Below are 25,834 nucleotides of genomic sequence, written 5' to 3' on the forward strand. Positions count from 1 at the left end.
AATGTGTTGGACTTGGCCCTTTTTGCAGGGTCATCCCTAAACTTTTTGCCTTCCTCTGGTATTTTTTAGGTCTCGGCTAGCGAAGGCTGCGCTTGCGCAGTCTCGCTTGCGAGATTTAATGACTTGGAGAAGAGGGGCTTGAACCCGCCCCTCTTCTCCATTGGCTGGCCTCTTGAATGCTGGCCAGCCATTGGAGAAGCGATTTGTCACTCCGAACAGGCCCCGTCCTTTTCGGATTCGGGGGCGTGTTTTTTTGTTACTTTTCGCCCGGGTGTGTTTTTCTCTCCTCCAGCCAATGGCAAGAGGAGAGAAAAGAAAAACACGCCCCCGAATCCGAAACCGCCGCTGCCTTTCTCCGAGGCATTTCTGCTTCACCTCGGAGAAAGGCGGCGGTGTTCAGGGCGATTCCCGGCAGTTTGTTTTTTGCCTTTATAATTTTTCTTCTTTCTCTCACGAGTACACTAGCAAATGGTATTCTTGTTGTAATTACGTATTATGCAGTTACTGCACCTAATTTTATTAATAACAGCCACAGCTAAATCTGGACGCCCATTCTGCACAGAGCGGAAGGAATGCACGCGCAGACACCAGGGATGAAGCGAAGGAAACACCGATTCTGCTGAGAGGACAGACTGCGCGGGGGGAGGGGGGCGTCAGTTTAAACACGTTCCAGGAACATGCTAATAAATATTGAAGGCCTGCTCGTTCTGCGAACACCTGCCCTGCCGAGCTTTGTCTCCTGCCAGCGCCCTCGCCCTGCCTGAAAGGAAGCGCTGCTGACTGTGATTGAATTAGCAAACCATTGAGCGCTGCCCACCCTGCACCCACCTGCCATTCACTGGCGTGGCACAGTCTGGCACCCAGTGCTGCAGTGGGCCAGCCCGGGGCGGTCTGCCTATCCTGCCCCCACTGCCCCTCCTACAACAAATGAAATCTGTCTCTTCAGCTCCCGGAGCCGTCCGCGCTGTCCCTAGCTCTGACGCAGTGATTAATGTGAGCGGCGCCACAACTGACACCCTGAGAAACTCCCCCTCCGAAGACACAAGACCAAAAAAAGGCCATTTCGGCTGCTCGGACATGTCCGGTGCCGGGCCCTTTTCTGTTTTTGTCGCACTTTCACGCTTTTTCACAGAAACGGAGATTGATGACCGGGATCTCGTGTTATTAAATTTCAGCCTAAATTACTTCTGTGCAGCTTTTTTGGCAAGTTTTGACGTTTCTTTGTGAGGGGTGCGCTCTAGGCTCGTGTCTTTCTCTGCAATAGTATGCGCCACTGTTGTCGGCGACTTGTTGCCAATTCGTGAAGAATCGTTTGACATTTATTTTATTTATAAGTAAAGTACACAAATACACAAAGACAGGAGCATTGAATTCAGGCATTCCCTTCCTTCATGTCTGGAAGATTATCTCGCGTTCAGACATTGCAATCGATAACTTGTCGGATATGATAAACAATCCTGCCCTTGAACTGCCTTGTTCTTTTACACGTTCCCCGTTGTTATTTCCACGAATAACTCACACCGTGTTCTTATAGGCATGCTGTGAGGCTGAATACACAGCAAACTTTCAAATATGTTTACTTGTTAATTTTACTCTAACAATAAAGACCCAGTTCCCTGTGGTCTAAATGCCAGCGTGTTTGTGTATGTACACATTCATTCTGCTCAGCGAAGCGGTTATATTTGTACGCTTCTAAACACTTATGCACTCTTATTCCACTCTCACTTTTACATTAAACATATGCAGTCCATATTTTGTGCGCATTGGCTTTTACTCTGCCGGTAGAAGCGCCACGTGGTTCCTAAGGAAAGCTTCAGGCGCTCTGTGAAAAACAAGAAAATATACATTTCAACAAATGTGACACACCAGATCCCATACAGGTTGTCATCAAACATGCGAAGCCCACAATTAAAATAATAAATAGTGTTGGCAAAGCCTGTTTAGTCATGTCTCTGCTTCTCTGCTTTTGCGCAAGGAGCGTTTCGTGGTTAGTTACCTCGTTTACCGGGCATGTGCAGCTGAACCGTTTGCTGGCCCTTTTAGGTTGTCTATGTACCAGTTCTGTTTACTGCGGAGGCTGTGTGTTTGTTGTAGGATCTGATGAACAGCAGTCATCTATTATTTAGTAGGATTTGTGTGTGTGGCTCTGTGTGTGGGTGCAAATGCAATAGGTCTAGCATTTGAGAGACATTAAGCTATTGACATTGTAAATAACAATGCCGTTTCTTTAAATGTTTTAAAAACAAAAACATAAACAAAAATAATGTCATGAGCAATGCCAATAGCTCTAACTTTAACAATGCCGAGACCGTTGCATTGTAAATGCTTGTTCTGACCTGGTGTTGGCTATTTTATGACTCTGGGCACCTTACCACTTCTGATCAGTGCTATGGTGTATATGCTCTCCCTATGGTAAAATGTTGACATTCATTGGTTTCCATGTTTGGCTTATTTGGTTTACTATCAGCCCCTAGTAAAGTGCACCAGGAGTGCCAGGGCTTGTAAATGCAAATGCTGCTGGTGGGCTTGCAGCACTGGTTGTTCCACCCACAGAAGCGGCCTAGTAAAATGTGTCTAGGGTCTGCCATTGCAGAACCTGCGTGCAGTCTGGTACTGTCGTGCTGATTGCGCAAGTGCACCTACTTGCCAGTCCCTAAACCTTCCCTTAGCTACATATTAGTCACCTCTCTGGTAGGCCCAAGGGCAGGGTGCATTGTAGGCATAAGGTAGGACATGCCCTGATGTGTGTGGCATGTCCTAATAGTGAACTACAGCCATTTTCGTTTTTCACTATTGAAGGCTACCTGCTCTCCATAGGCCAGAATGGGCTGCTGGAATTATTACACGCTATAATCCCAGCGGACTCGGAGCATGGTAGAAAGTCAAGTTTAGTATGCCTGAACTCAGAATAATAAAATACTTCTTTTTAGTAAAGTTTATTTTAATATCCTGTGTTTGTAAATACTACTTTTAGAAAGTTAGTATTTGCAGGGCTGGGGAATTCCAGGAGACAGGCTGGCTGCCAGGTGGTGGGTAGAGAGATTACACCAGGATGGGTGGGAGGAGTACACCTTGACTCTGAATCGACCTGTGCTCTGCCATCACAATGCTGGCTCCGCCCCCTGTGGAGCGGCTGATATCTCTGCCCTCTGCACTGAAAGGAAAGAGCAGAGTCACCACAACAAAGCGCTCCAAAACTGGACTGAGCCAGGCACAGGCCCCCTGGCGACAAAGAACAAAAACTGTGTATAAAAGAAGGAGCCCTGCTCGTAAGAAATCAGATCCTGTTTATGCCAAGAAGAACCTCTGCCCGAAGAGAAGGACCTGGGAAAGCTGCATGGAGGAGTACTGTCTCTAAGCCTGAGAGACTGGCCTGTGGTGGGTACCTTGCTGCTGAAGGAGAGGAAGAAAAGCCTGAGAGACTTTGAATTCAACTTGTGCTTTAAAAACCATCTCCAAGGGCTTGATTGTGAACTTGCCCTCTGAACTTCGCCCCAGGAACAGTGGGCGCTACCCTCCCCTGGAAGAAGAGGAAGCTGCTGTGGGTGGATTTGCAACGCTGACCCCAGAGAACCTGTGTGCCCCCTCTCGCTGAGCAACGCGACTCCTGAATAGTTTGTGCTGCTGTGAGCACCGTAAAGGCCCTGCCTGGCCTGAGCAAAGCAAACAACTGCCCCCTCGAGCCGGAGCTCGCAACGTAAGGAAGAGACTGCCTGTGCCCAAACGCCGAGCCTCTGCAACCCCCTGGCCGTAGAGACCACTGTGAGGACCGGCGGCGCACTGGTTCGCCGATTTGGACGAAGCCGACAGCGCGCCACGCTGAGAAATCACCCCCGAGCTCTCCCTCCTGCTTCTGACCCCCGAGGTGGGCTGCGACGTCCTGAAGTGCCCCACGAACCATCGTCGTCCACTGGCCAAGCGGGACGGCAACGCGACGTGGGACGCCCCTCAACGGACCTCTGAGGCCGCCACGAACATTGTCCCCAAGAAATAAGGTACTGTGAGCCCAAGCGCCGTCGTACGAACCATACTTTCCTGTTTACGGCCCGTACTGCGCTATCGTACCGCTACGCGACTCACGCGGGAAGCGTGAGACTTGGTGCGGTTCGTCCCTAGCTCGTACGGTGCGTCCCTGCGCCGGTACGGTCCGTCCTGCTTTAAAGATATAGACGTTGCTCACGCGGGAAGCGTGAGGTGTGGCAAGAGGCGTACCGGACTCGTACGACGCATACCTACGAAGGTACGGTCCGTGCGGCTTGAGTCCTAGTATGCGTGCTCATGCGGGAATCGTGAGAAACGGCACGACGCGTCCAAAAACCCGTACGAAGCGTACAGACTGCCCTACGAGGCGTACAGGTCCCAGAAGGTGCAGATTGCACCAAAAGTGACCATTTTGAGAACTGTGGACTTCCTGAAAATAATCACAAGTAACTGGAACCTCATTTTAAGTGAAGAACTGTATTTTTAAAGCCTGCTTGAAGAACTTTACATAAAGAACTTTATTTTTACAAAATCCAGCCGTGTGTTTCTGTGTGGTGGGTTGGTGGTTATTGTGAGACGCCTTGAATGCCTAACCTAATGCCCTCTGGAATCTAGCCTGACTGCTCGCGCCACGTTACCTAGAGGGTGAGCAGGGGTTATTTTTCACGAGTAATCCTTTGCCCTGACTTAGAGGAAAGGGTCCCTGCTTGTCGCAAGAGCATACCTGCGCCAACCAGAGACCCGGATTCTAAAAGAATGAATAAGTTTTTTTAAAGCGCGCATTACCCAAGGGTGTCTTAGCGCTAAGCAGATCCAGACCGAGAGAAAGGTACCATAGGTTTAAAGAGAACTCATACCTGGGTAATCATGCTGCTTAAGGTGAAACAGCCAAGTCTTGAGCTGCTTTCTAAATAGCTGCAGTGCTGGCTGTGAACGGAGAGCCAGAGGAAGGGAGTTCCATAACGTTCCCCCTGATACGCTAGCAATCTTCCTCCCCACTTTACTATGATTTTTGGAACCTTTACCATAAAGGCAGAATTGGATCTAAGGCTTCTGCTTGGCCGGTACCATGAGCACCGTTCTTGAAAATAAGACGTGCCGGTCTTGTGAAGAGCCTTGTGCATAAGGCACATTGCCTGAAAAGAGATCCTATTCTCTACCAGCAACCAGTGCAATCCAGGCAGTAAATGAGACACCGGTTTAAACTTGGGAATTTTAAAAGTGTGCAGGCTGCAGCGTTCTGAAGAGATGCCAAGGTGTCAAGATAAAGTGCGTTACGATAATCCATTTTGGAAATAATGAGGGCGATCCACACCATCTTCTGTAGGTCAAATGGAATATACGGGAGAACTTTTTGAAGAACTCGTAGCATAAATAAAAACCCAGAAGTAATTGCATTGATTTCAGCGGGGAAGCCCAATTTAGTGTTGAAAACGACTCCCAGGTTTCTTGCCTTCTCCACAGGCTTCGGAAGTTGCCCAGTTATGTCGGCCACCAGGACGCATTCCAAAAGGAGGTCTCTTTCCCAAAGAGTAGTACCTCCATTTTATCGGCGTTTAACTTTAGGCAGTTATTCTGCCTTAACATTTATTTCGATGTATGCACATATGGTACACATATATATTTTCCAATGCAGTAATAGACTATATTTGCTATTGAAAAGTTTTATGAAACCATCTATGACATTGACTTAACAAACGTATAAATGAAATTATACATGCTTTTGTTTAAATGTATACATGTTTATTAATTGTTAGGTTACTTTAAAATGCCTTTAACTTGTTGCATTCTAGAACTGTGCTTTCTCATGATGTCTGCGAGAAAGTATTTTATTATAGCTTTTGCTCATGTAGCATTCCTCTACTTTCCCACGAGAAGCTATGAGAGTTGATGCATATTATATTAGAATGTTGATATTTCCTTGAACGGTAAGCTTTAGGAATTAATAGCCTTTTTTGGACTAACGTGTGTTCCTTGCCCGGCGTGGGTTAATTTCTAGTTGTTGCCAACTTGCACCTTGTGATTTGAAGATCACCTCCTGGATTTTGTACTATGATGGTGTGACACAGTGCCTGTCGCCTTGGTCACTGCCCTGGTCCTGAGCAATGATCATGATCATTGCGGTTGCCATTCGGACGTTGACCCCATGCTTACTCAGAACTTTGCCGCCTTTTCTTCTGCTTTGGTGACTGCAGGAACCCCTTGTCTAGTGGACTATCCTTGGACTCCTTTGCCGAACCATAGCCTTTTAATGCCATGGTGAACTGGGAGAGACTTCTTTCTAGACTCTTCCAGGAGTTGCCCTGTCATGTGGATTTTAAGAACTCTTGTTTCTCAGACTCTGTTTAGTGTGTAGTTTTACACTACACTTGTACCTGATTATTTGAGACTCTTGACCTAGCTTCCTAAAATGCTGCTTATTGCTTATTTTCGTGTCACTTCTTATAAATCTATTTGAAAACTTTTTAATGTCTGAATCTCTTAAATTTCATGAATGTTCTTTCCACAGGGACAGTGCTTGAGTTTCTCAGATTACTAATGTATAGCAGAGATAACCATAAATTGTTCCCAGAACATCAGGTTTTGGTGCTGCTTTTCTGTATAGCAGTAGCAGAGTTGTTTGTGTGATTTCTTCAGGAGGTTAGGACTTCATATTGACACCTTATACTTTTTCCTATTGCCATCTTAAACCTTTACAGTATTGTCTTAAGGGTCATCTACCTAAATCTGATTTCAAATCTGTAAACTTGTTACCACTTCCAGGTCCTCATTGGGTAGCCAATGATCGACCACCCTAAATTTCCTTTGGCCCTCAATGCGATGAGCAAGATCCATGGAGGATAAAGTATATAAGAAACGGAGTACTGTACTGAAAACAGTAAAGAGTAAATAAAGCTAAATACAAAAATTATGGGCCCGACAAACGCTGGATCCCATGCCGACTAAGTGTGAAGTAGTATACAACTAAGTTTACACATGTGTTCCCTTCACTGCTACAAAATGAAATATTAACTAAGAAACCGATACTTGACATTCAAGACAGTAATTTAATTCGGTTACAAAAACCTGCACTGCAAGCCCTATTATACAGTGAAAGTAAATGGTCATTAATGTGAGTTTTTGAACTTGTCTCTCTTCATCTGAGTGTTCGATCTGTCTTCTCTTGACTATTAGAAAGGAATTAAGAGCAAAGGTTCTACATCCTGGAAATGTAAACAGCCTAAATCTGGTTTGTAAACCCAGAAGCATGGCTACATTACATCTACATGAAAAGAGCTAGTTATTCATATCATTTGCTTGCGCTGGGATTGAATTTTGAGAATGAAGAGTTAGTGTCTTGTTCGCGGATTAACAGTACATTTATTGTTAATGTTCACGGAGTGAAAATGCCTTTTTGCTGTGAAGTGGAAACTTAAGGTAAGTGCTGGAAAATGCAGATATTGGAACTGTTCTAGCATGTCCACCATTGAAAGCACCTATTTAGGGAGCCAACTGTAATTATACAGATTTGAGGCAGATTGGATCATGTGAACCATCGAAAAAGCTTGCTTTTGTACTGTGATATGGGTGCATCCGTTTGAAGAAAAAAAAGATTTCACCCCTTCATAATGTGTGAAATAGAAATAGACAAATAGTACAATAACTTTTTATATTTAATTTAATTTTCTCAAATATTGAAATAGACTTCAGGGCCTGATTTATACAGAGATTTGTCAATACTGGCACTTGTACGCCAAGTAGGAGTTAACTGAATAACGTATTAAATAAACAATAAGAAATCATCCTGTCGAACTTAAATCGCAATTTTATATTCTAGGTTTGAAAAGGTATGGAATTCACATACATTGCAACTATTTTCCCTAATGCTGCTTGTATGAGCGATTTGCAATGCATGAATTCTGCAATAGTGAGTTTTTTTCCAAATATACATTTTACCATGGTTGTGTTTTTTTTTTTTTATGCAGACTCCCTGTGTTTTTCAAAGACTGTACAACCACCCTCCCCCCCCCCCCCCCCCCGTTTTAATTGTGCAGAAGAGTTAAAAATGTATATAGATTCCCCTGTGCGGGTAATCACTTAATTTGATTTGCTTTAGTGTCCACATCTTAGGAATGCCTACTCACATTTTTCTTTTTAAGTCGGTGGATGCAAAAGTTACTCCCACAAATTCCAGAAATGTAGATAATACCTCTGCAGGCACACCGTAGTCATTACATAAAGTGTCCAGCTATATTTTAGTATTGATTGCTTCATAAAACTCTGAACAATTCTTCCTTCCTGACTTGAAATACATTGATCCTTAGGGCCTAGGTGTGCAATATAGCTTCGGGGGGAGGCGGTGGGGGTTTCTCAAATTCAGGGAGTTGTTAGGCTTACTTGCAGATCAGTAGCCCATCGTGTCTTGGACATGGAAAACTGCAAGAGATAATGAATATCTTTCAAGGATAGGAATTCCAGACAGAATTGTGTCCTGTGCAAGAGGTGCCTCCACAAATGGGGTTCCTTCACAAATGGGGTTCCTTCACTCTTTCTACAAACTCCACCCTGCCTCAGAATGCTTCCTGGTTCAGCCAGTCATTTCTGGCGGTGGTCTTCTGATGCCTTGCTTTTCTTGTCCAAAGTGAGTTGTGATGCTAGACCAATACAGTAAGAGGGGAGGACTCTGCCCTGTCCTGGCACTCTTGATTTAAAATGTTAGCGCATGGGCATCACAATGCCAGTTGATCTCCCTCTGGATCCCCAGTTGCAGAGCACATTCCCCATTTGGCCCCAGTGTGCCACAAATTTCCAAGCCATCAGCTGTGCCGCAACAGATAGAAGCCTTCAAGGAGGCCATGCTGCTGATATTTGGCACTCTTCTAACTGCCTCTGCGCACATTTAGGCCTCCAGGGTCCACAGGGGCCATCAGGTTTGCCATTTGGTCCTCCGATTGAAGAGGGTGCCTAATTTGCAATGGTAGCTCCGACGTGCCGCTGAGGTCATGTACCCTATAACTTCCCACCATTTAGGTTAAGCCCAATGTCCTTGAGGGAATCTTGCAGCCTAGGCCAACCACAACTGAGTCCCTCACTGATGCTTTGGGTACCTGTTCAAAGCCCTGTGCATGCCCGCCAGTGAATAGGCAGTTTCCCAGAAGTTACAGACTCATGCCTGGAAGCCCAGATTTCCTAACAAAACACCCTACCTGTGGAAGTCTGATAGTTAAGGCTTAAAAAAGCAAGATAAACCCCAACTCATTCGCCATGACTCTTAAACAACCATATAGTCTCTTAAGAGTAATTAAGAGTTCATAGAACTAATGTTCACTTAGGCCAGCCTGGTATTGTGATCAGTCAATGCTGTTTGTGTGGCAGATATACGCACTCGCTCTGAGGTATGGCCAACGAGAGCTTACAGGCAGTCCCTGAAGACCTTAAGGCATCCACTGGTTCAAACCATGATTTCCACTGGCCTTGATAATACTGATTCCCTGATATGAGTGATTGGCACTACTGTGGTGCTCCGCTGCCATGCATGGATGCACTCCATAGAAATCTCTGGACACACATAGACTTCTCTCATGGACATGTCTTTTGATGGCTCGCGCTTGTTCAGCAAAATAGCAGACTGCTTTAGAACTCTATATGTAAAAGTAGGGCCACAACACACACTCTGGTTTTCTTAACCCATGTGTAACAATTTCTTCACCAATTCTGTAAATTCAGAGGCTATTCTCTTGGGTTGACATATAAACAGTGTCTGTCACCCCAGCCTCTGCTGCAATTACCCCAATCCATTTATGGCTTGGGCCGAAGAACAGGCAGACAACGTGCCGGTCATCAAGGACACAAGTCTCCTTCCCTTGCTGCAGCAGCCTCTCCCAAACCACGTTAGCTTAACATTAATGGCACCCACCCACCTGGTGGGAGGCGGAATCCAGCTTTTTCTCACAGGATTGCGATCAGTCTTGTCTGACAGAAGGTTCCTCAGAATTGTTCATTATAGCCATACCCTACCCTTAATTTCTGCTCTGAGTCCTCCACCCAGAGAGTGAATCTCAGGGGACCACCTGTCCATTCTGTTGCATGAGGTGCATGTTTCGCTCCCAGAGGAGCGATCAAGAGGTTTCGGACTCTGAAAAAGGAGAGGGTTGCTACTCTCTGTACTTACCTTCCCTGAAGAAGGATGGTGGCTTTGGACAATCTTAGTTCTTGCTCCTCTGAATGCCTTCCTGTGGAAGACTAATTCAAAATGCTCACGTTGCCTCATATACCCTGGATAAGAGACTGAATGATCGCCTTTAAACTGCATTTTCATATACCTGTCATGCTGTCCAACAGACGTTGCCTATTGTTCAAAGGAGGCCTGGAACATTTCCGGTTTGCTGAAGCTTTATTTCATTGGAGCTGTCCTAGATGCAGTATAGCTCAGGGCCTCTATTGCAATGAGTCGGGTCATTCAAGCAGTGATTCTACTGTTTCATCCTCCGCCTTGGATCTTGGTGACTTTGCCAGGTGGCATGTGCAGGCTTTTCAGCGGAATCTCCAGTCCCAGTTGACCCAACACCAAAGTAACCAGTAAGACGCCATCCAAGTTTTGGAGGTGACTGAACATGATCTGTGTTGGTGGCTGCTTCACTGCAGTTGGAGCAGCAGCGCAGCTGGTGGGCTGGGGAGGTCATCTGGGAAAGGTAGAGATCAGAGCACTCTGATGTCCAGCAAAATGCTGGTTCCATAGCTGGCTGTTGGAGTCGTGGACCATTTTTTTTCTTTTCTGAAGGCCTTCTTGATGTCCATCAGGGAGTGGCTGGTACAGGTCCTAACCAACAACACCACTACCACGTGGTACTGCAAGAAGGAGATGGTTGCCGCGTGAGGGTATCTCCCTGATTGTGAACCACCTAGTGGATCCGGGAATGCCAGGTTGGACAAGGTCAGTTGGCACAAATAAATTTGCATTCGGAGGTGGCGCAGTTCTTCACGTGGTGCAGGGAACTTGAATAAAACCTTTTGCCACCGCCTAACACGCAGTGTAAAAACGTATGCAATCTGTAGTTCCACCAGAACTCACTAGTAGGCAGATTCTGGCTGGAGTGGAGCACGGGATTCCTGGAGTCTTCTCACATCTCCCTTTCCTGACCTGAAATCTGCAGATTAGGAACAACTGTGTGCGAGCCAGCCTACTGGCTCTGGTTTGGTCCAAAAGAGTGCTTCTGGTGTGTCTTCTGTTGCAGCATTAGGGCAGAGTTTTACACCCTAACCTGTACAATCTACACCTTCCATACTTGGATTTTTGAGCAGTAGTAGTTGACTGTGTTTACTCTACGACTGGAGGTTGTGGATGTCATCCTTGCTGCCAGGTCAACAGCTACAAAACCCCTTCACACCAGGCCACAAATCTGTCCAAGCACCCGGCGTAGAGTCTGCAAGGCAGACCTTTTAGAAGCCAGACTATTGAATGTTTTATAATTTGTTTTGTTTTTGGTGCAGCAAGGCCTTGCTTTCGGCACGGCTAAAGGTTAATTGTCAGCCCCTTTGTACTTTTTTACATTTACTGGACCAACCGTTCTTGTTTCTCTGACGTGGTTTAATAAAGGTTTCACACATGCTCCCACCCCACCCCTGACACCAGCCCTAACCCCCCAAAGAAAAAACTATTCTTTGTGATGCCAAAGTGGGACTGTAACTTGGTCTTGTCTTTTCTTATGTGTACTCACTTCGAGCTGATGCACATCTGCTCTTTGCAATCTTCTGATCTTAGGTTGTCGTCCTCATTGCGATCCCTTCAGCTTGTCACATGAGTGAACTTTGAGTTCTATTGGTACTACTGACCTACACAACCTTTTTTAATGACAAACTGGTGATGAGGTATCTGTCATATTTCTTAAAGTCTGTACTCCAGTCCACTCAATTTATATTTAGCAACAAGGGTTAGAGTTGTACCTGCGGAAAACCAAACTGGTAACTGGACTTCAAATACAATAATTGGTTTGTTAAAGGTGAGCAAGTTGAGTCGGCACATTCATATAAATGTATTTATTTGAAAACTTTATAAAGTGTGAATATGACCCGACCGGGTATAAGAGCACTGTTCATATTGGCAGACAAGATGGGCAGGTGAAGGTGTAAAATATTAATTATAAAATGAGTTAAAGATAATGCGATCAAATTCTATATAAAGAATTAAAGCACTGCATAGTTGAAAGAAAGATTTGGGAAAAAGGGGGTGGTGATCGACAGAGTTTCTGAATGATGCAGAATACTCTTACCAAGTCAAGAGATCATGGTTTTAATCCATCACCATTTTTTAGATCACTGCACCATCCCAGCTCAGAACCTGGCTACATGCAAATTAGTCTGTACCTGTCCCAGTGCATGATGGGAACAGGGCAAACCAAACTACCAAGCCAATTCTTATACTGGGAAGGAAACAAGCTTCCGGGGACCGGTTTCTGGCATCACAGCCTTCGTCGGCCCGGCTTGCCTGAATCCTGATGGTGCAATGAACAAGGGACTCACGTCTGAGCATACCCTCCCACACTGAGTGTGGATAAAATCGATTTGGGAAAAAGGGGGTGGTGATCGACAGAGTTTCTGAATGATGCAGAATACTCTTACCAAGTCAAGAGATCATGGTTTTAATCCATCACCATTTTTTTTAGTTGAAAGAAAGATCCATTCTGTAAACAGGAAATAAAGATTAGTTTGGGGATTTCAAGTTTGAAGTGGAAGATAGCTATTCAGGAACAACCCTTTGACTTCTTTTTTTAATGAGGCGGTCAAAGGGTTATCACTGATTTCAGGAGGCAGAGCTTTTATTATTCTTGGAGCAAGACCGGAGAAGGCACGGCTACAAGTTTTCTTCAAGTTTTTTGGTTTCAGTAATAGAGGGTTAGAGCTTCTTGGGGTCTGGTTCAAACCGGATAGTTCGAGTTTTTTTGCCAGGTGAACTAGAGTGTTATAATGAAGCGCTTTGTGCGTCCATCAGGCTATCTTCAACTGGATCCTTGGTCCGCGAGAGAGCCAATTGAGTTGTTAGATGTGGTGTGATGTGATCACGTTTTCTTGCTCCCGTAATGAGTCTGGCCGCCGAGTTCCGCGTAGCCCTGGTCAAGCTTTAGGTAGCCCAGCCAGGGTCGCATTTCCATAATCTAGCTGAAAAATAACATGAGAATTGGACTACTAGCTGCATGTCATCAGGCGGCAGGAAAGGTTTGAGTTTTCTTATGTGCGGAGTTGGTGATTGGCTCCTCGTTGTCGCAAATGTTGTCTTGCATATTCAGGTGTTTGTCCAGAGTTATGCCTAATGATTTAGTGGAGTACACAACACGAGGAACGCAGTTGAGCGCCATTAGTTGTTTGAGCCAGTCTTGAATAGGGGCAGAGTGATTTTGGGGAGCAATCAAGAAGAATTCAGTCTTCAGTGTCTTTAGCATAAGGTGATTGTGAGTTTACGGAAGTATTGGACCTTAAGTGTCCTGCGTGTGTATACTTCTGTCTAGCCTTTTAATCTCTGGGGGTAGTGTTCTTTGCCAGACGAGCCCTAAGCAGGTTTGCAAGTAATTTACCAGACTTTTTTCCTGGTTCATAATACTTTAAACAGGGCAGGCATCTTCTAAAGTCAGAAAAAGCTGGGCACAGGTCTCAGTCCATCATATTCAGGAGAGGACCATCCTTTCTCACACCTGCGTACTTTGTCAACTCTCTAGAAGTAAGTAAGCAAAATGTTATTATTTCCAAGAAACATAGACTCCATCTTTATCCAATATAAAATAAGGCATTAAAATACCTAATTGTTCAAATTTATCAAGCATTACAGAAGCAAAAAATTTGTCAATGATTTCCAGCATTAGTTTACCATGAAACATCGTTAATATAACATCTTTTTATTATTAACACAACACAACTTAATAGGAAACCTTTTCTATTCTTCTAATCTCTTCTACATAATACACTAAAATCCATGTATTGCAATCAAAAATTTCTGTCTTTGGATAAGCAGAACATACCTAGTAATTGCCATGTCGAATGACTGCAAAGAAAATAAATTGGCTTGTGCTCAGTTACATGATCTTATACTGTACTTCTTAAAAGACTACATAATATCCCTTTCCTTTCTCCCACAAGGTTACAGAATGCCTTATTTTTAGATCGTAAAAAAGACATTAAAGTGGCAGTTTAGCACATGTTGGTCTCCTTTCATTTCATTTTCTTAAAAAATGAAATCCTTTCTAGACCTTTTTTTTTTGTGTGTGACCCATTTGTGGTTATTGACTTCCTTTTTCTCAAACACAAACAGTTGCTTTTCAAGGGCATGTTTCTTTTCAAAATTACATTTGAGTGTTTTCAGGGAACCGTCATATCTACTGAAATGTGCGGTCTATACATTTTGAGAAAATGCACAAGATGGAACTTGGAACCTTACATTTCCCTTTGCTGAGGCTACTACCATTGTTTTCCAAGACCCTCATTTTGTTGCCAGAGATTCTCCAGCTGGGATCCGTATCGATCCGAAGTTGGAAAGCAGCATGCCTCAGTCGCTTAACTGGGACCGTAGATATGTAGGAAAAGGACGCACCTGTACCAAGATACTCCAGAGAATAGATTATAGCGCTTTTTGAGGCAAGATATAGTTTGTCTCCTGCTATTATGCAGGTATTTACTCCCTCAGTGTTTTTTTAGCATACTCAATATATTTGAGCAGATAATACAATGACTGAGTCCTAGATCCATTTCTTTCACTGAAGATAGAGTAGGTTGCTCAAATTCATTTGTAGACCACATTATAGCCTGCATCATCAAACAATGAAGTTTTTGTTTTTTACACCCTTGAATAAGGCCATGGACAAACCATAAGGCGCATGAGCTGGTGAGCAAGGTCTATGAGTCACGGACCAACTCTAACTTTAGAGCCTACAGCATCGAACTCCTTTGGTGATCCAACAGGGTTTTTAAACATGATCTCTCCTGAGAATACCAGTTGATTCGCTGGTCCAATCCTACAAGTTCAGCTTCATAAATAGCCTGTTGGATATACTTCCTTTCTATAGCCTTTATTAGGGGATCAATAGATGGTTCATTAAATATCTGGTCAATTTTTGTTCAGGGCTTTTACTGCCCTTAAATGTACAGTTTTAACATTAACTATATTCCTATCCCATTTTAAATTATAGGAAAAAATAATTCCTATGTATGTACACTGAATTACCTGCTCTGAAGGTGTTTAATCTAGGAACGAAGAGTGTTTCTTCAGCCTATTAGATAAAATCATGGTCTTGCTTTTATCAACATTTATAATAAGAGAATTCATCTCACACTAGGAATGTAAAGCTATCAATTTACGTTTACAATCATATTGAGGTATAATCCATTATCACCAGGTCATCAGTATACACGAGACAGCGTGTAAATACTCCACCTGTGTTAGGGGTGAACGAGTTTGGATTCCCTCGGACTTCTGGGAGATCAGAGACCGCTTGGAGGAATACATATCACACCTCAGGAGAGCCTTTAAGGCCAGAGACCCTGGATTCTGCCATGAAAGCAAATTTGGTTTGGACTGAAATAGGCCAACTTTCTAAAAGTGGTATTTTCAAAATAGCAAGTTAAAATTCAACTTTACCGCGATTCAAGTGAGTGGAAGATGTATTTCTCTAGGTGTTCCCAAATGGAAGTCAACACTTCTTAATAATAATAAGGTAATCCGCTGTTAGTCTATAGGGGAGCTAGCCTTGCTACAGTGAAACACATGTAGGTGTTTTCGCTGCTGGGACATGTTAAACCTAACGTCCTACTTTTTAGGTCTCGACCTTGCTATCGCGTAAGCGATCGCAAAACGAGACTATAGAAAGCGGGTTTAAAAAGTGCTCCCAAAAAGCGGATTGCATTGCTAGCACGCGCACAATCACACGCATCGTGCCGCCATGCAATCCGCCTTTTGGGAGCACTTCAAAGGGTCCGCTCCCCCGCCCCCAAGCGCGCGCGCCACGCTCCGCCGGGCTTGTCTTGTTTGTCATTTTTTTTTTTTTTTTAATTACTTTAAGCGCGAGGCGCGCGTGCGGCCAATGCTTGTTTTATTTGGCCATATCTGCCAATGTCCTCCTTTCATGCAATGCGAAAATTACCGCTTTGGATGTTTTTCTCGCACGAGAATCTACAGTTTCAAAGACCACTTTTTTGCAGCATGTCTGACACCCGTTTCTCTCTTGTCCTGGATGCTGGGTCTCCAAACGTGGAACTCTTCTTTTACTTATATAATGGTGCTGTGGGCTGTAATGACATTAAAAGGCTTTGGTTCTTAGTGTTCACCTGGGGTCCGGCGTGTCTTTTCTGTTGAACCAGTGGGAACTGTGCAGATGTTTTTCACTTTTTCAAGTTTTGACAACAGCTACTCAAGTACTTTGGAGAAAGTCACTTTTGATTTCACTTTCATGTTCGAACAGATTCTGGTGGCATGGACCAACACCCGACCCACTTGAAACCATCTGTAACTGGTCAGCTGGTATTTCCAGCAGGTCGCTCACGGGCTAACAGTTTAAATCGCATAGATTTCCCACTGTGTTCTGCAGGTGCCCTGCAATCTCTGAGTTAAAATCTCCGAGCCCGGTATGTGCTGCAGCAAGACATTTTATTTCCAAGCACTCGTTTCCTGTCCACAGTCCCTGTTCGCCCCTTGGGAGCAGGCCCTGGCCAGGAAGGCTTCTGCGGCTAATCACTACAGAATGCATTTTATTGAGTTATGGGCCACGGTACAGAGAGGGCTGGGTGCAAGGAAGCTGCTTTGCCCCCGTTTCTTAAAGACTCCCCGTTGGAAGCTCTGTAGTCAGCCTGCCCCTTCCTCCTCTCAGGACAGAGGGTCCCCGCGACGCACTGACAGGGGCCGCCGTCCACCAACAATAGGTGGGAAGTGGGGGGGTTGCATTTCCATCGGTGTGTGGGAGGGGGGATCCTCCCACCCCCAGCAGCTCTCTCCAATTAGCCAGCCTCCAGCTCAGACCAAGGACTTCTGCCCTTTGTCCCAAGGAGAGCCGGTATGTACAGCACCCCCGAAGGCCTGCAGTGGTGACCGCTGATCCAAGGATGCATTGCGAACACTAGCCAATGACAAAGGCAGCAGATCGCTGGTATGGGTTCCACTGTATTCAAGGGACATGAATAGGGCACAATTATTATAAGAGGTTAACAAAGCATTTGTTATTAGCTATTCCAATATGGTTTGGGCATACGTCAAACCACCGCATATAATAGTGCACAATCCACTGTGTTCTTCTTTAATGATAAATACCTGAATCCAGAGAGTACCGTTTTATTAATATAGATTTACTCCTACAGCCGACACGGGTTTCGCAGAAGAGCGCTTCCTCGAGGCTTGAGATGGGTAACGTGTATATCTCCCTTGCTACCACGAATCTTTTATCATGCGAATTATAGGCCATCCCATTAAAGACTTCGCAGTTCAGCCCCGCGGCACGTGGACACCATAATCTTATCAAATGGTACAACTGTGGTGTACAGGTGCAATGTTCTTAGTGGGTGCCCCGGTAATGGGTCCAGCGCTCCAGTGGACGGCAGCGCAGCCCCTCGTGTGTGGGTACTTTATCAATAACAGCTTGCTGACGCCATTATTGGGGTGTCCATCTAGATCGTACCTGTAAACCCTAGTCTTACATTTCCATAGACATTAGGGCTTCAACAGGCTGCCGCCATAGGGTTATACGTAGTAACCATCCATAGTGCGTTAATCGTGAGCTCCCTGTACGGACTTCTTTCAGTATTAGCAAATCACTCATGGGAGCTGCATGAACAAGAATTGGCCAATGGGTCTCGTCTTTGGGACCTTATAAGTATTTAGTTTTGCAGCAGGTCCCAAAGGCGAGACCTATTGGCTATGCCAATGCTTGTTAATACCATGCACCCTGAGCTTTTAATAAGTATTACATAGGAATGATTAGTCTTGACACAAGGTTTATTTTGCTTGGTGAAATCGACAGTTTAAAACTGCATGGCAGGCTGCAGTGACCGGCATGAAACCTGTTTTACAGTGCTATATTAGTGGGCAGGACAGTGAGTGCTGCAGCCTACCTGCAGCAGAAAATGTACAGGCCCTGGGTTCCGGTAATACCATGTACAAGTGGGGTTTAAGTAAATTAAATGTACCAATCATTTTTACCTTGTTTGGAAGGCAGAGGACCTTATCTTTACCACTGGTTAGGAGGAGTAATGTGCGCAGAGTCCTAACGCTAACGAAAACTGTTTCAACACACAAATAGGGCAGTGAAGGCATAAATCTGGGGGAATACCACGGAAAGATGGTAATTCCCAACAGTAGCATGCAGATGGGAAGAGGGAGCACACTGCCTCTCCTCCCAGCACAATTAACCCCATTGCATTCTGGTGAATGCAGTACACTTACTTCAAAGTTGCTGTAGTTTTCCACCAAAGTTGGTGCAGGTAGCGTACTGCATTTACTAGAATGCAATGGCGTGAACTGTGTTGGGATGAGATGCAGTGTGCCCCCTCCCCCTCCTCTCCCACCCCTGAGTAGCACACAGGTGTGTATCCTTTTCTAGTAGTGGGTAAGAGGTTTTGGGTAATCTGCTCAAAGTTATACTTTTTGTTTTAGTTTAAAAAGTGTGTTAAGTCTTTCCAAAGGATTAAATTGCTGGATTAAATGATCGCCCTCATTTTCAATGGAGTTAGGGAAGAACATGCAAAATACACTGCATTTCAGAGAATTATGCTTTTTGAAATATAAACTTGGTGGTTTTATTTGGAAAACTGAAAATCTTTAAGCTATACTTCAGAAATGATTCTGATGTTAGTTCAACTCAATCACCAAAGGGTGTAGATTTTTGCTGCTTTGACCTCCAGTTATGGAACTAGAACCACCCTTACTCCTACTACCTTTTTTAATCTGACCCATGCACCATCACCCCAGCTGATTTGAGACTATATAGCAAAGCACTAGAAAAAAAGTAAGAAAGATTCCGTTTAAGAACTTTTTAGTATACAAATCCACATGAAATAATTGTTCTTTTCCTAACTGCATATTTGGGATCCCAGCTAGTGCTTTGCAAACTTTTGATCATGTATCCAATATTATTTTCGTATAAAATCTGTATTTGTTTAATCCCCCTGTTTCATGTATTAGCATAGACTTAGCACAGTGAGCATGTTAAGTCCAGGTTTAATGTCCATCCTTGGTCAGGCTTGGAACCCTGGATTATTGTTTTAAGCCTTGTAGATGTTGAGACTTTGTAATTTACATAAATGTACTGGAGTGCTTTCTTTAAAGGTGTTTTGTTTGCGTTCACAATGGATTTTAACGGGCTAACTGATCTATCTACTGTTGGTTATAAAAATCTTCTTAAGAATGGTTGCCAATTGTAGTTTTAAGTTTGCAAAAAAACAGCAGCAATTGAGTTTCTCTTGTCTATTGCTGCAGGTTCCTGCGACAGATCGAAATGCTTTGAGTTCTCTCTGGGGAAAGCTAGCATCAGAAATTCTGATGCAGAATTGGGATGCAGCCATGGAGGATCTCACAAGATTAAGAGAGACAATAGATAATAATGTAAGTTCTTTTTGTTGGCGTTCTTTGGTATGGGATACTTATAATAAAATGATTTTCTTTCAAAGCTTTTCAATTAATACATGTGAGATCAGATACCTTCTTGAATTGTGGCTGTTGTGATGTTCATTGCCCGCTGAGAACTTAGCATGATACCAGTGCAATATTTTGAGTGTAAAGCCTCCAAATTGTAGTGCCATTGTTATAAATTGAAATAGCTAATGTGATGTGAAAGACTAACCAGCGCTAAAAAAGTATTGAGCACCTGTTTTAGTAAACTGATGGTATAGTTAATGAAATAGGATAATTCAATAATACTTTTTATGATTGCATAAATGTAAATTAGTGTACAAGAATACATGAATTGCTGTACACCTTATACAACCTTTTATCCCAAAGTGCAAAACTGCATGCATAAATATAACTTGAGTCTACTTCAGGTAGTTCTCGATATAAAAACATGAGGACCTTTTGGCTAACCCTAAATGTAAAGCCCTTAATGTTTAATAAAAATTCTTTCATTGCTTCACTACTTATGTAAGTGTTGTGGGTTAGACAACATAAAGGTAAAACCTTTTTCTACGTGGAATTTTAATTTCCAAGAATTCACCCACTAATCTGAACTAAGCTGTCTAATCAGCCTCTGTGACATTTCTTGCAGTAACATTACATGGGGTTGACTGGAACAGTGAACAGAATAGGAAGGGAAAAGCGACAAGGAGAAGAGTGAACTAAGTAGTGTCAGATTAGGAGAAGTCTGGAGTGCATATGAGCAGCAGAGAGCTGAAATCTGGTGGTCATATTATAGATTGGCATCTATCACAAAAGTTGATGGGGACTCTAAAAGTAAAGAGGACAAAGTGAATATCACTGGGCTACTCCATAATTCTGCCAGAATTGTGAGGAGCTGAGATGTAAAGGATTGTACCACACTAAAACTAGCATGGGAAACTGAAAAGGAGTAGGAGTAGATTAAATTTGGTAGAAGAAATTTGGTGATGAGAGTAAGGAGGTAGCAGACTACGGAGGACGCTAGTCTGTTTCTGTGGCAGAACTACAAAAAAACTGTCCCCTTCCTCACCTGTCATCTAGCTTCACTCTTCCCTTTATTGTAATGTAATGAGGTGCTTATATAGCGCTCTATCACCCGACGGGTATCCCGGCGCTTATTCTCTTAGACATTGTAGTGCCTTTTCTTTTCTAGCAACCTTCTCAACCCCTTCCAGTCTGGCTTCTGGGCGTTTCATTCAACAGAAAAAGCACTCTTCCATGTTGCCAACTTCATCTCCTCTGCTCACCATAATTACTTATCTTTCATCATATTTCTTTCTAGATCCATGTGTTGGTGATGCTGTGTCATCGCATATCACTCTGTTCCCTCCACACCATGATTATCGATTATGTAGATTTTCTCCTGCCCGTCTGACCACTTTTTGTTATTGCAGTGAAAATCCAATAGGTCTTACTTGACACCATCCAATGTATGTCCCCCAGGGATAGGTTATAGAGGTTCATCTATTCTTCCTCTAAATGTCTCCTTTTGGTCACCTCTCTCATTTAGTTGCTTTAGCCATAGCTATACTGAACACATCCATTCCCCCCCCCCCCCCTCCCCCACCTTCACTCTGTCTCCAGTTGCACATCTCTGACTGTCTCACTGCTTTGTGACCTGAATTCCCTGTGGTCCCTTATGCTTCTAATACAGAGGTTCTCTATTTTTACTTCCCATTACATCTAAACCTCTATACACTCCCTGTGTGTATAAAGTGGTTTTGGTTCTTCCCCAACACTCCCTCTCACACACCTTGACCTGCCTCATTTTTCCAGAAATCTGTGTTCTCACTTCCAACTTTACTGGTCACACAGACACCTCAATGAGTGGCCCTGTTTCTAGGCTTCGGTCACCTGTCATTTGAGTTGAGGACCATCAAACCTATTTGTTTTGTTTCGGTGACCATCTTTCAGACCAGCATCTGTGAGAAAGTGGCTCTGTATATACTGTTCCCTAATAGGTACAGGGTGTACAGAGTCCCCAGTCCCCCAGAGGCTGATAGAGGTCAAAGTTAGGTATGACCTTACTCTCAAAAGTGGTAGCTTGGTCGAGCAGTAAGGCAGTACCAGAGGACAGTGTAAAGCATTTATTGTACACACTCAGTCAGCAAATGGTTTCACACACTCAATAACTGAACTCTAGGCCAATGATTTATATATATAAAATATATGCTTGTTTTATTTTTAGAACCACAAAGGGAGTAAAAATATACTTTCTCAGAATGAGAGGTTGAATATAAATACTTTTGTCTTAGGCAATAAATTTGTGTAAACAGTCACAGTTGGTTGCAATAAACAATCCTATTTCCTAAACATAACAATGCATTGAGCTCAATGGTAAATTCAGGTTATTTGTAATAAATTACTTTTCAGATTACTTTTGGAATTCCAGGTCTGGCTCCTAGAACCAGCCTGGGGTCAGTATTCAGAATCAAGTGATGAAAGTCGACTTAATAACTGTAATGATTTTTAAATAATATTTAGCTATTTCAAAAGTTAGCACTTAGAAAATATTTCACAGAAAACATTCAATGGATCTCTATGGCAAGAAATTCAAATTGCAGGTAGGGTACTTTATCATTACTTTAGTAATCAAGGACTGGGTGCCTAGACCCAGGACTGGGGTCCTTATCAAAAGCAGGTAAGTAATTTCGTTTGCAGAAATGGTACGATTTTAAAAGAATATTTCAAATTTGCAAAAGTAGACACTTAGAAGAAATTTCACAGAAAAGCAGACAATGGTTTCCTATGGGAGAAAAATGAGTTAGAGGTAAGTACAGTTGTGGACACTTTTCAGAGTCAGGGCTGGGCACCAAGATCCAGCACTGGGAGCTCACCTAAGAGCAGGTGAGTAAATTCGTTTTTGTCACTTGGCTGATTTTTAGTGAATATTTGCAGTTTTGAAAAGTTCACACTTAGAAGATTTTTCAAGAAAAAGCCAGTCAATGTTACCCTATGAGGAAAATGAAGTTAGCGGTTTAAGGGTAAGTACCCGACTGGCAGAGTTGAAATTCCGGGCATAGACTCAGGGGTCCCCCAGTGTCAGGTAGGTACAGTTGGTTCACCCTCAGCGGTTTCAGGACGGCCGGGTGCAGAGAGAGTTAGGCCCAATGTTATCCTATGAGGGATAGGGGGGCCTTGGTTGGTGGCTGCTGTCTGGCAAGCCACGCGGCTGTGGGAGCTGGGCTCCTGGTCACTTACTCAGGGCAAGTGGGGACGTAGGTTAGTGTAGAGAGTGCACTGCCAGGGCCACTCGGGCGGCTGGGTGCAGGGTGCTTTTGAGCCTTCGGGCGCTCAATGGAAGTCAATGGGAATGTTCCGGTTTGGAAAAAGGCTGCAAGCTCGGGGACGAGGATGCTTCAGATGCCACCACCACTTCGAGAGGTAAGTTGGGTAGTTGTAGGTTAGGTGGGTACCCCGGGATTGGGCACAGGGGGCCGCAGGGCGCCGGGTGCAGGGGTGCCTTTTGAGGTCGGGAATCTTACCCTCTTGTTGATCGCGGTTGGGGTGGCACTCTGTTCTGAGGCTGCAGGCTTCTTCCGGAATGTCGAGGGGGGTCCTTGGGTGCCGGACTCTGGGTCACAGTCGCCGTGGGGTCGTCCTCAGGGTCTTTGTTCACTCCGGCACTGGCCAGGCTTGGCTGGTGCAGAGTGTGCTGGGTTCGCGGTTCCGGGCTGCTGCCAGGGGTTAGAGATCGGTTTCTGAGTAGAGCCTCTACTCATGGGAGTCCCAGGGGCTTTAGAGTTCAAAGGTAGCCAGGTCCTCCGGGGTATTTGAGGTTGCTGGCCACAAGAGATGCCGCGCTGGAGCAGGAGCAGGTTCGAGGGTCGACAGGCCGGTAGGGCTGGGGCCAAAGCAGTTGGTGTCTTCCTCTTTTTAGCAGCTGCAGGGCAGGTCTTTGTTCTTCTTACTCTTCTTGTAGTTTCGAATCTGGGATCTGGGGAAGGAAGGTTCAGGGGGCCCCTAAATACTAGATTTAGGGGCGTTACAGGTAGGTGAAGGCCAGGGACCAATGGGTCCTTGTCCTGGGGTGGGTACACCCCCTATCCTGCCTCTCTCCTGTGGGAGGAGGGCAGTAGCCTAATCCTGATAGGGTAGGGCCTCCCATCTTCAAGATGGCGAGAGCCCGGAGATGTGCTTCACCTCGCCTCCCCCACCTGAGGGGTGGGGTGGGCAGGCTGGCACATCCCCTGTCCTTGTATGGGGTTTCCGGCCAAGCTTCCTGCCAGAGTGGGGGGTTGCAGTGGCCTGGGGAAACTCCAACTGGCGGCATGCCTTTGAAGCTTCCCTTTGCTTATCCTGGGGGAGGAGATTTCTCACCTCACCCAGGATGTGCATTGTTGCAGGCCCGGGAGAGCAGGGGCTCTCCCACCCAGGGGTCCAGCAACGTGTCTGCTGTGTGGCAGCCTGGGCAGCCTCAGAGCAGACGTGGATTGTAGGTTAGCTGTAAGGGGGCATCTCTAAGATGCCCTCTGGGGTGCTTAGTACATTAAATCCCACACTGGTATCAGTGTGGGTTTAATGTGCTGAGAAGTTTGATACCAAACTTCCCAGTCTTCAGTGTTGCCCTTATGGTGCTGTGGAGTTCGTGTTTGACGAGCTCTCAGCACCATGTACTTGTAAAAGGCAGCACTGTACTTACAGTGCCCAGGAATGGACCTGGGTACTGTAGGGGCACAGGGCTCCTGCTCCTGTGCCCACACCATAGGCATAAGGCACCCAGCCAGAGGGGTGGCTGACATATGCCTTGGCAGTATAGGTAATGGGCATGGCACACAGAGATGTGTGCCATGTCGACTCTTTGTTTTGTCCTGCACCCAGACACTCAGCCTGCAAAGGCAGTGTGTGTGTGTAAGGGTACAGGGCCTCTAAGGGTGGCACAATGAGTGCTGCAGCCCTTAGAGGCCTTCCCTGGTCACAAGGCCCTGGGTACCTAGGGTACCATTTACCAGGGGCTGACATGTGGCCAGGGTTTGCCAATTGGGAGTTTGTGTGTTTTAAGGAAGGAACATAGGCCCTGGGCACCTGATTGGCAGCAGCCCAGGGCACAACAAGGAAAAGTGCATCAGCTATTAGGCAAAAAAAAAGGGGGGGTTACTGCAACAGAAACCCACTTTCTCACACAAGCCCCCCCCAGCCCAAAGGCCAGGAGACTTCTGCCAAAGCTGGGAGAGTCTACCTAGTCTTTCAGGCGAGGAAGAGTTGGGGAAGTGGTTTGAAAGTTGCAGGGCCTACTCTGCCTTACATCCTTCTGCCTAGGTCAGTCCCTTTGGGGAGCTGGCCTGTCTTATTAGTTTCAGGACCTAACTCCCAAGGCTCCTCTCCTTGTCTTTTACTGTCCTGGTCCCATCTTTCTATTTTGGGTTTAGAGGTGTATACCTCGGTAGTTTCTAACTTAGCCAGGGCTAGGCCCAGCTTACCCACAGAGGCTACCCACAGCTTGAGCAACCCCACCATGACCAATAAGGTCAGGGGGCCTGACTTGCTATTTGGCAGGGGGTTAGGCCACCATGCCAAGGATAGGGCTGCCATGAAGGCTAACACCCAGCAGAGGCTGCTGACAGCTGTCAGTGCCCAGTACCATACCTTTAGCTCCTGACTGGCAAGTGAGGGGGCTATTTTATAGTTCTCTTTGGGTCCTGGCTGTTGGTCTGTTTGAGGATAGGGGGTCCCTACTCTTGGTAGGGAACACCCCTCCTCTACCCCTTGTTCTGCCACCTGAGGAGCCACTAATTCAGGCTGGACAGTTGCCTGACTAGTCAGGTCTTGCTGTTGGCTAGGGGGGGCTTTACCAGTGCCATTGTGGGAGTTTTCCCTTACTGGGATAGAATCTCCCTGGCTCTCTGGAACTGTGGCTAACAGTTGCCCACCTTTCCTACCCTGTTTCTTCTCACTCTTTTGGGACTCAGCTGCACTGACTGCAGGTTGAGCCCCCACAGGTTCTTTGGGCGAGGCCTGGCATTGGGCCAGCACCTCTCTTTGGCTCAGTTCCACATCTAAGTGATCATTCCCCAAGAGACAATCAAGGGGGAGGTTTTTACTGACTATCACTTTCCTCCATCTAAGGGACCCAGCTGTGGCTAGGGGCACTATAGCCACAGGCCTAACAGTGACTCCCCCTGGGACAGTTCTTACCCTTCTTGTTTCCCCTGAGACATATTGGTGTGGGAATACCAACCTGTCATGTACCACAGTGTGACTGGCACAGGTATCTCTCAGGGCAGTGGCTGGGATTCCATTCACCAGTAGGTGGTG

The 25,834-nt window shown here is 45.2% G+C and overlaps 1 protein-coding gene across 1 annotated transcript in view; it reads left to right on the top strand.

The window, feature by feature from the left end:
- EIF3E (eukaryotic translation initiation factor 3 subunit E) overlaps positions 1-25,834 on the top strand; it is a 277,801-nt gene that overhangs the window by 73,928 nt on the left and 178,039 nt on the right. Inside the window, exon 6 of the mRNA XM_085605092.1 lies at positions 19,406-19,531. Coding sequence (XP_085461218.1) covers positions 19,406-19,531 — 126 coding nt within the window. The remainder of the gene's footprint in view (positions 1-19,405; positions 19,532-25,834) is intronic.

The sequence above is a fragment of the Triturus cristatus genome, chromosome 5_1 (assembly GCF_964204655.1).
Source record: "Triturus cristatus chromosome 5_1, aTriCri1.1, whole genome shotgun sequence".
Classification (NCBI taxonomy): domain Eukaryota; kingdom Metazoa; phylum Chordata; class Amphibia; order Caudata; family Salamandridae; genus Triturus; species Triturus cristatus.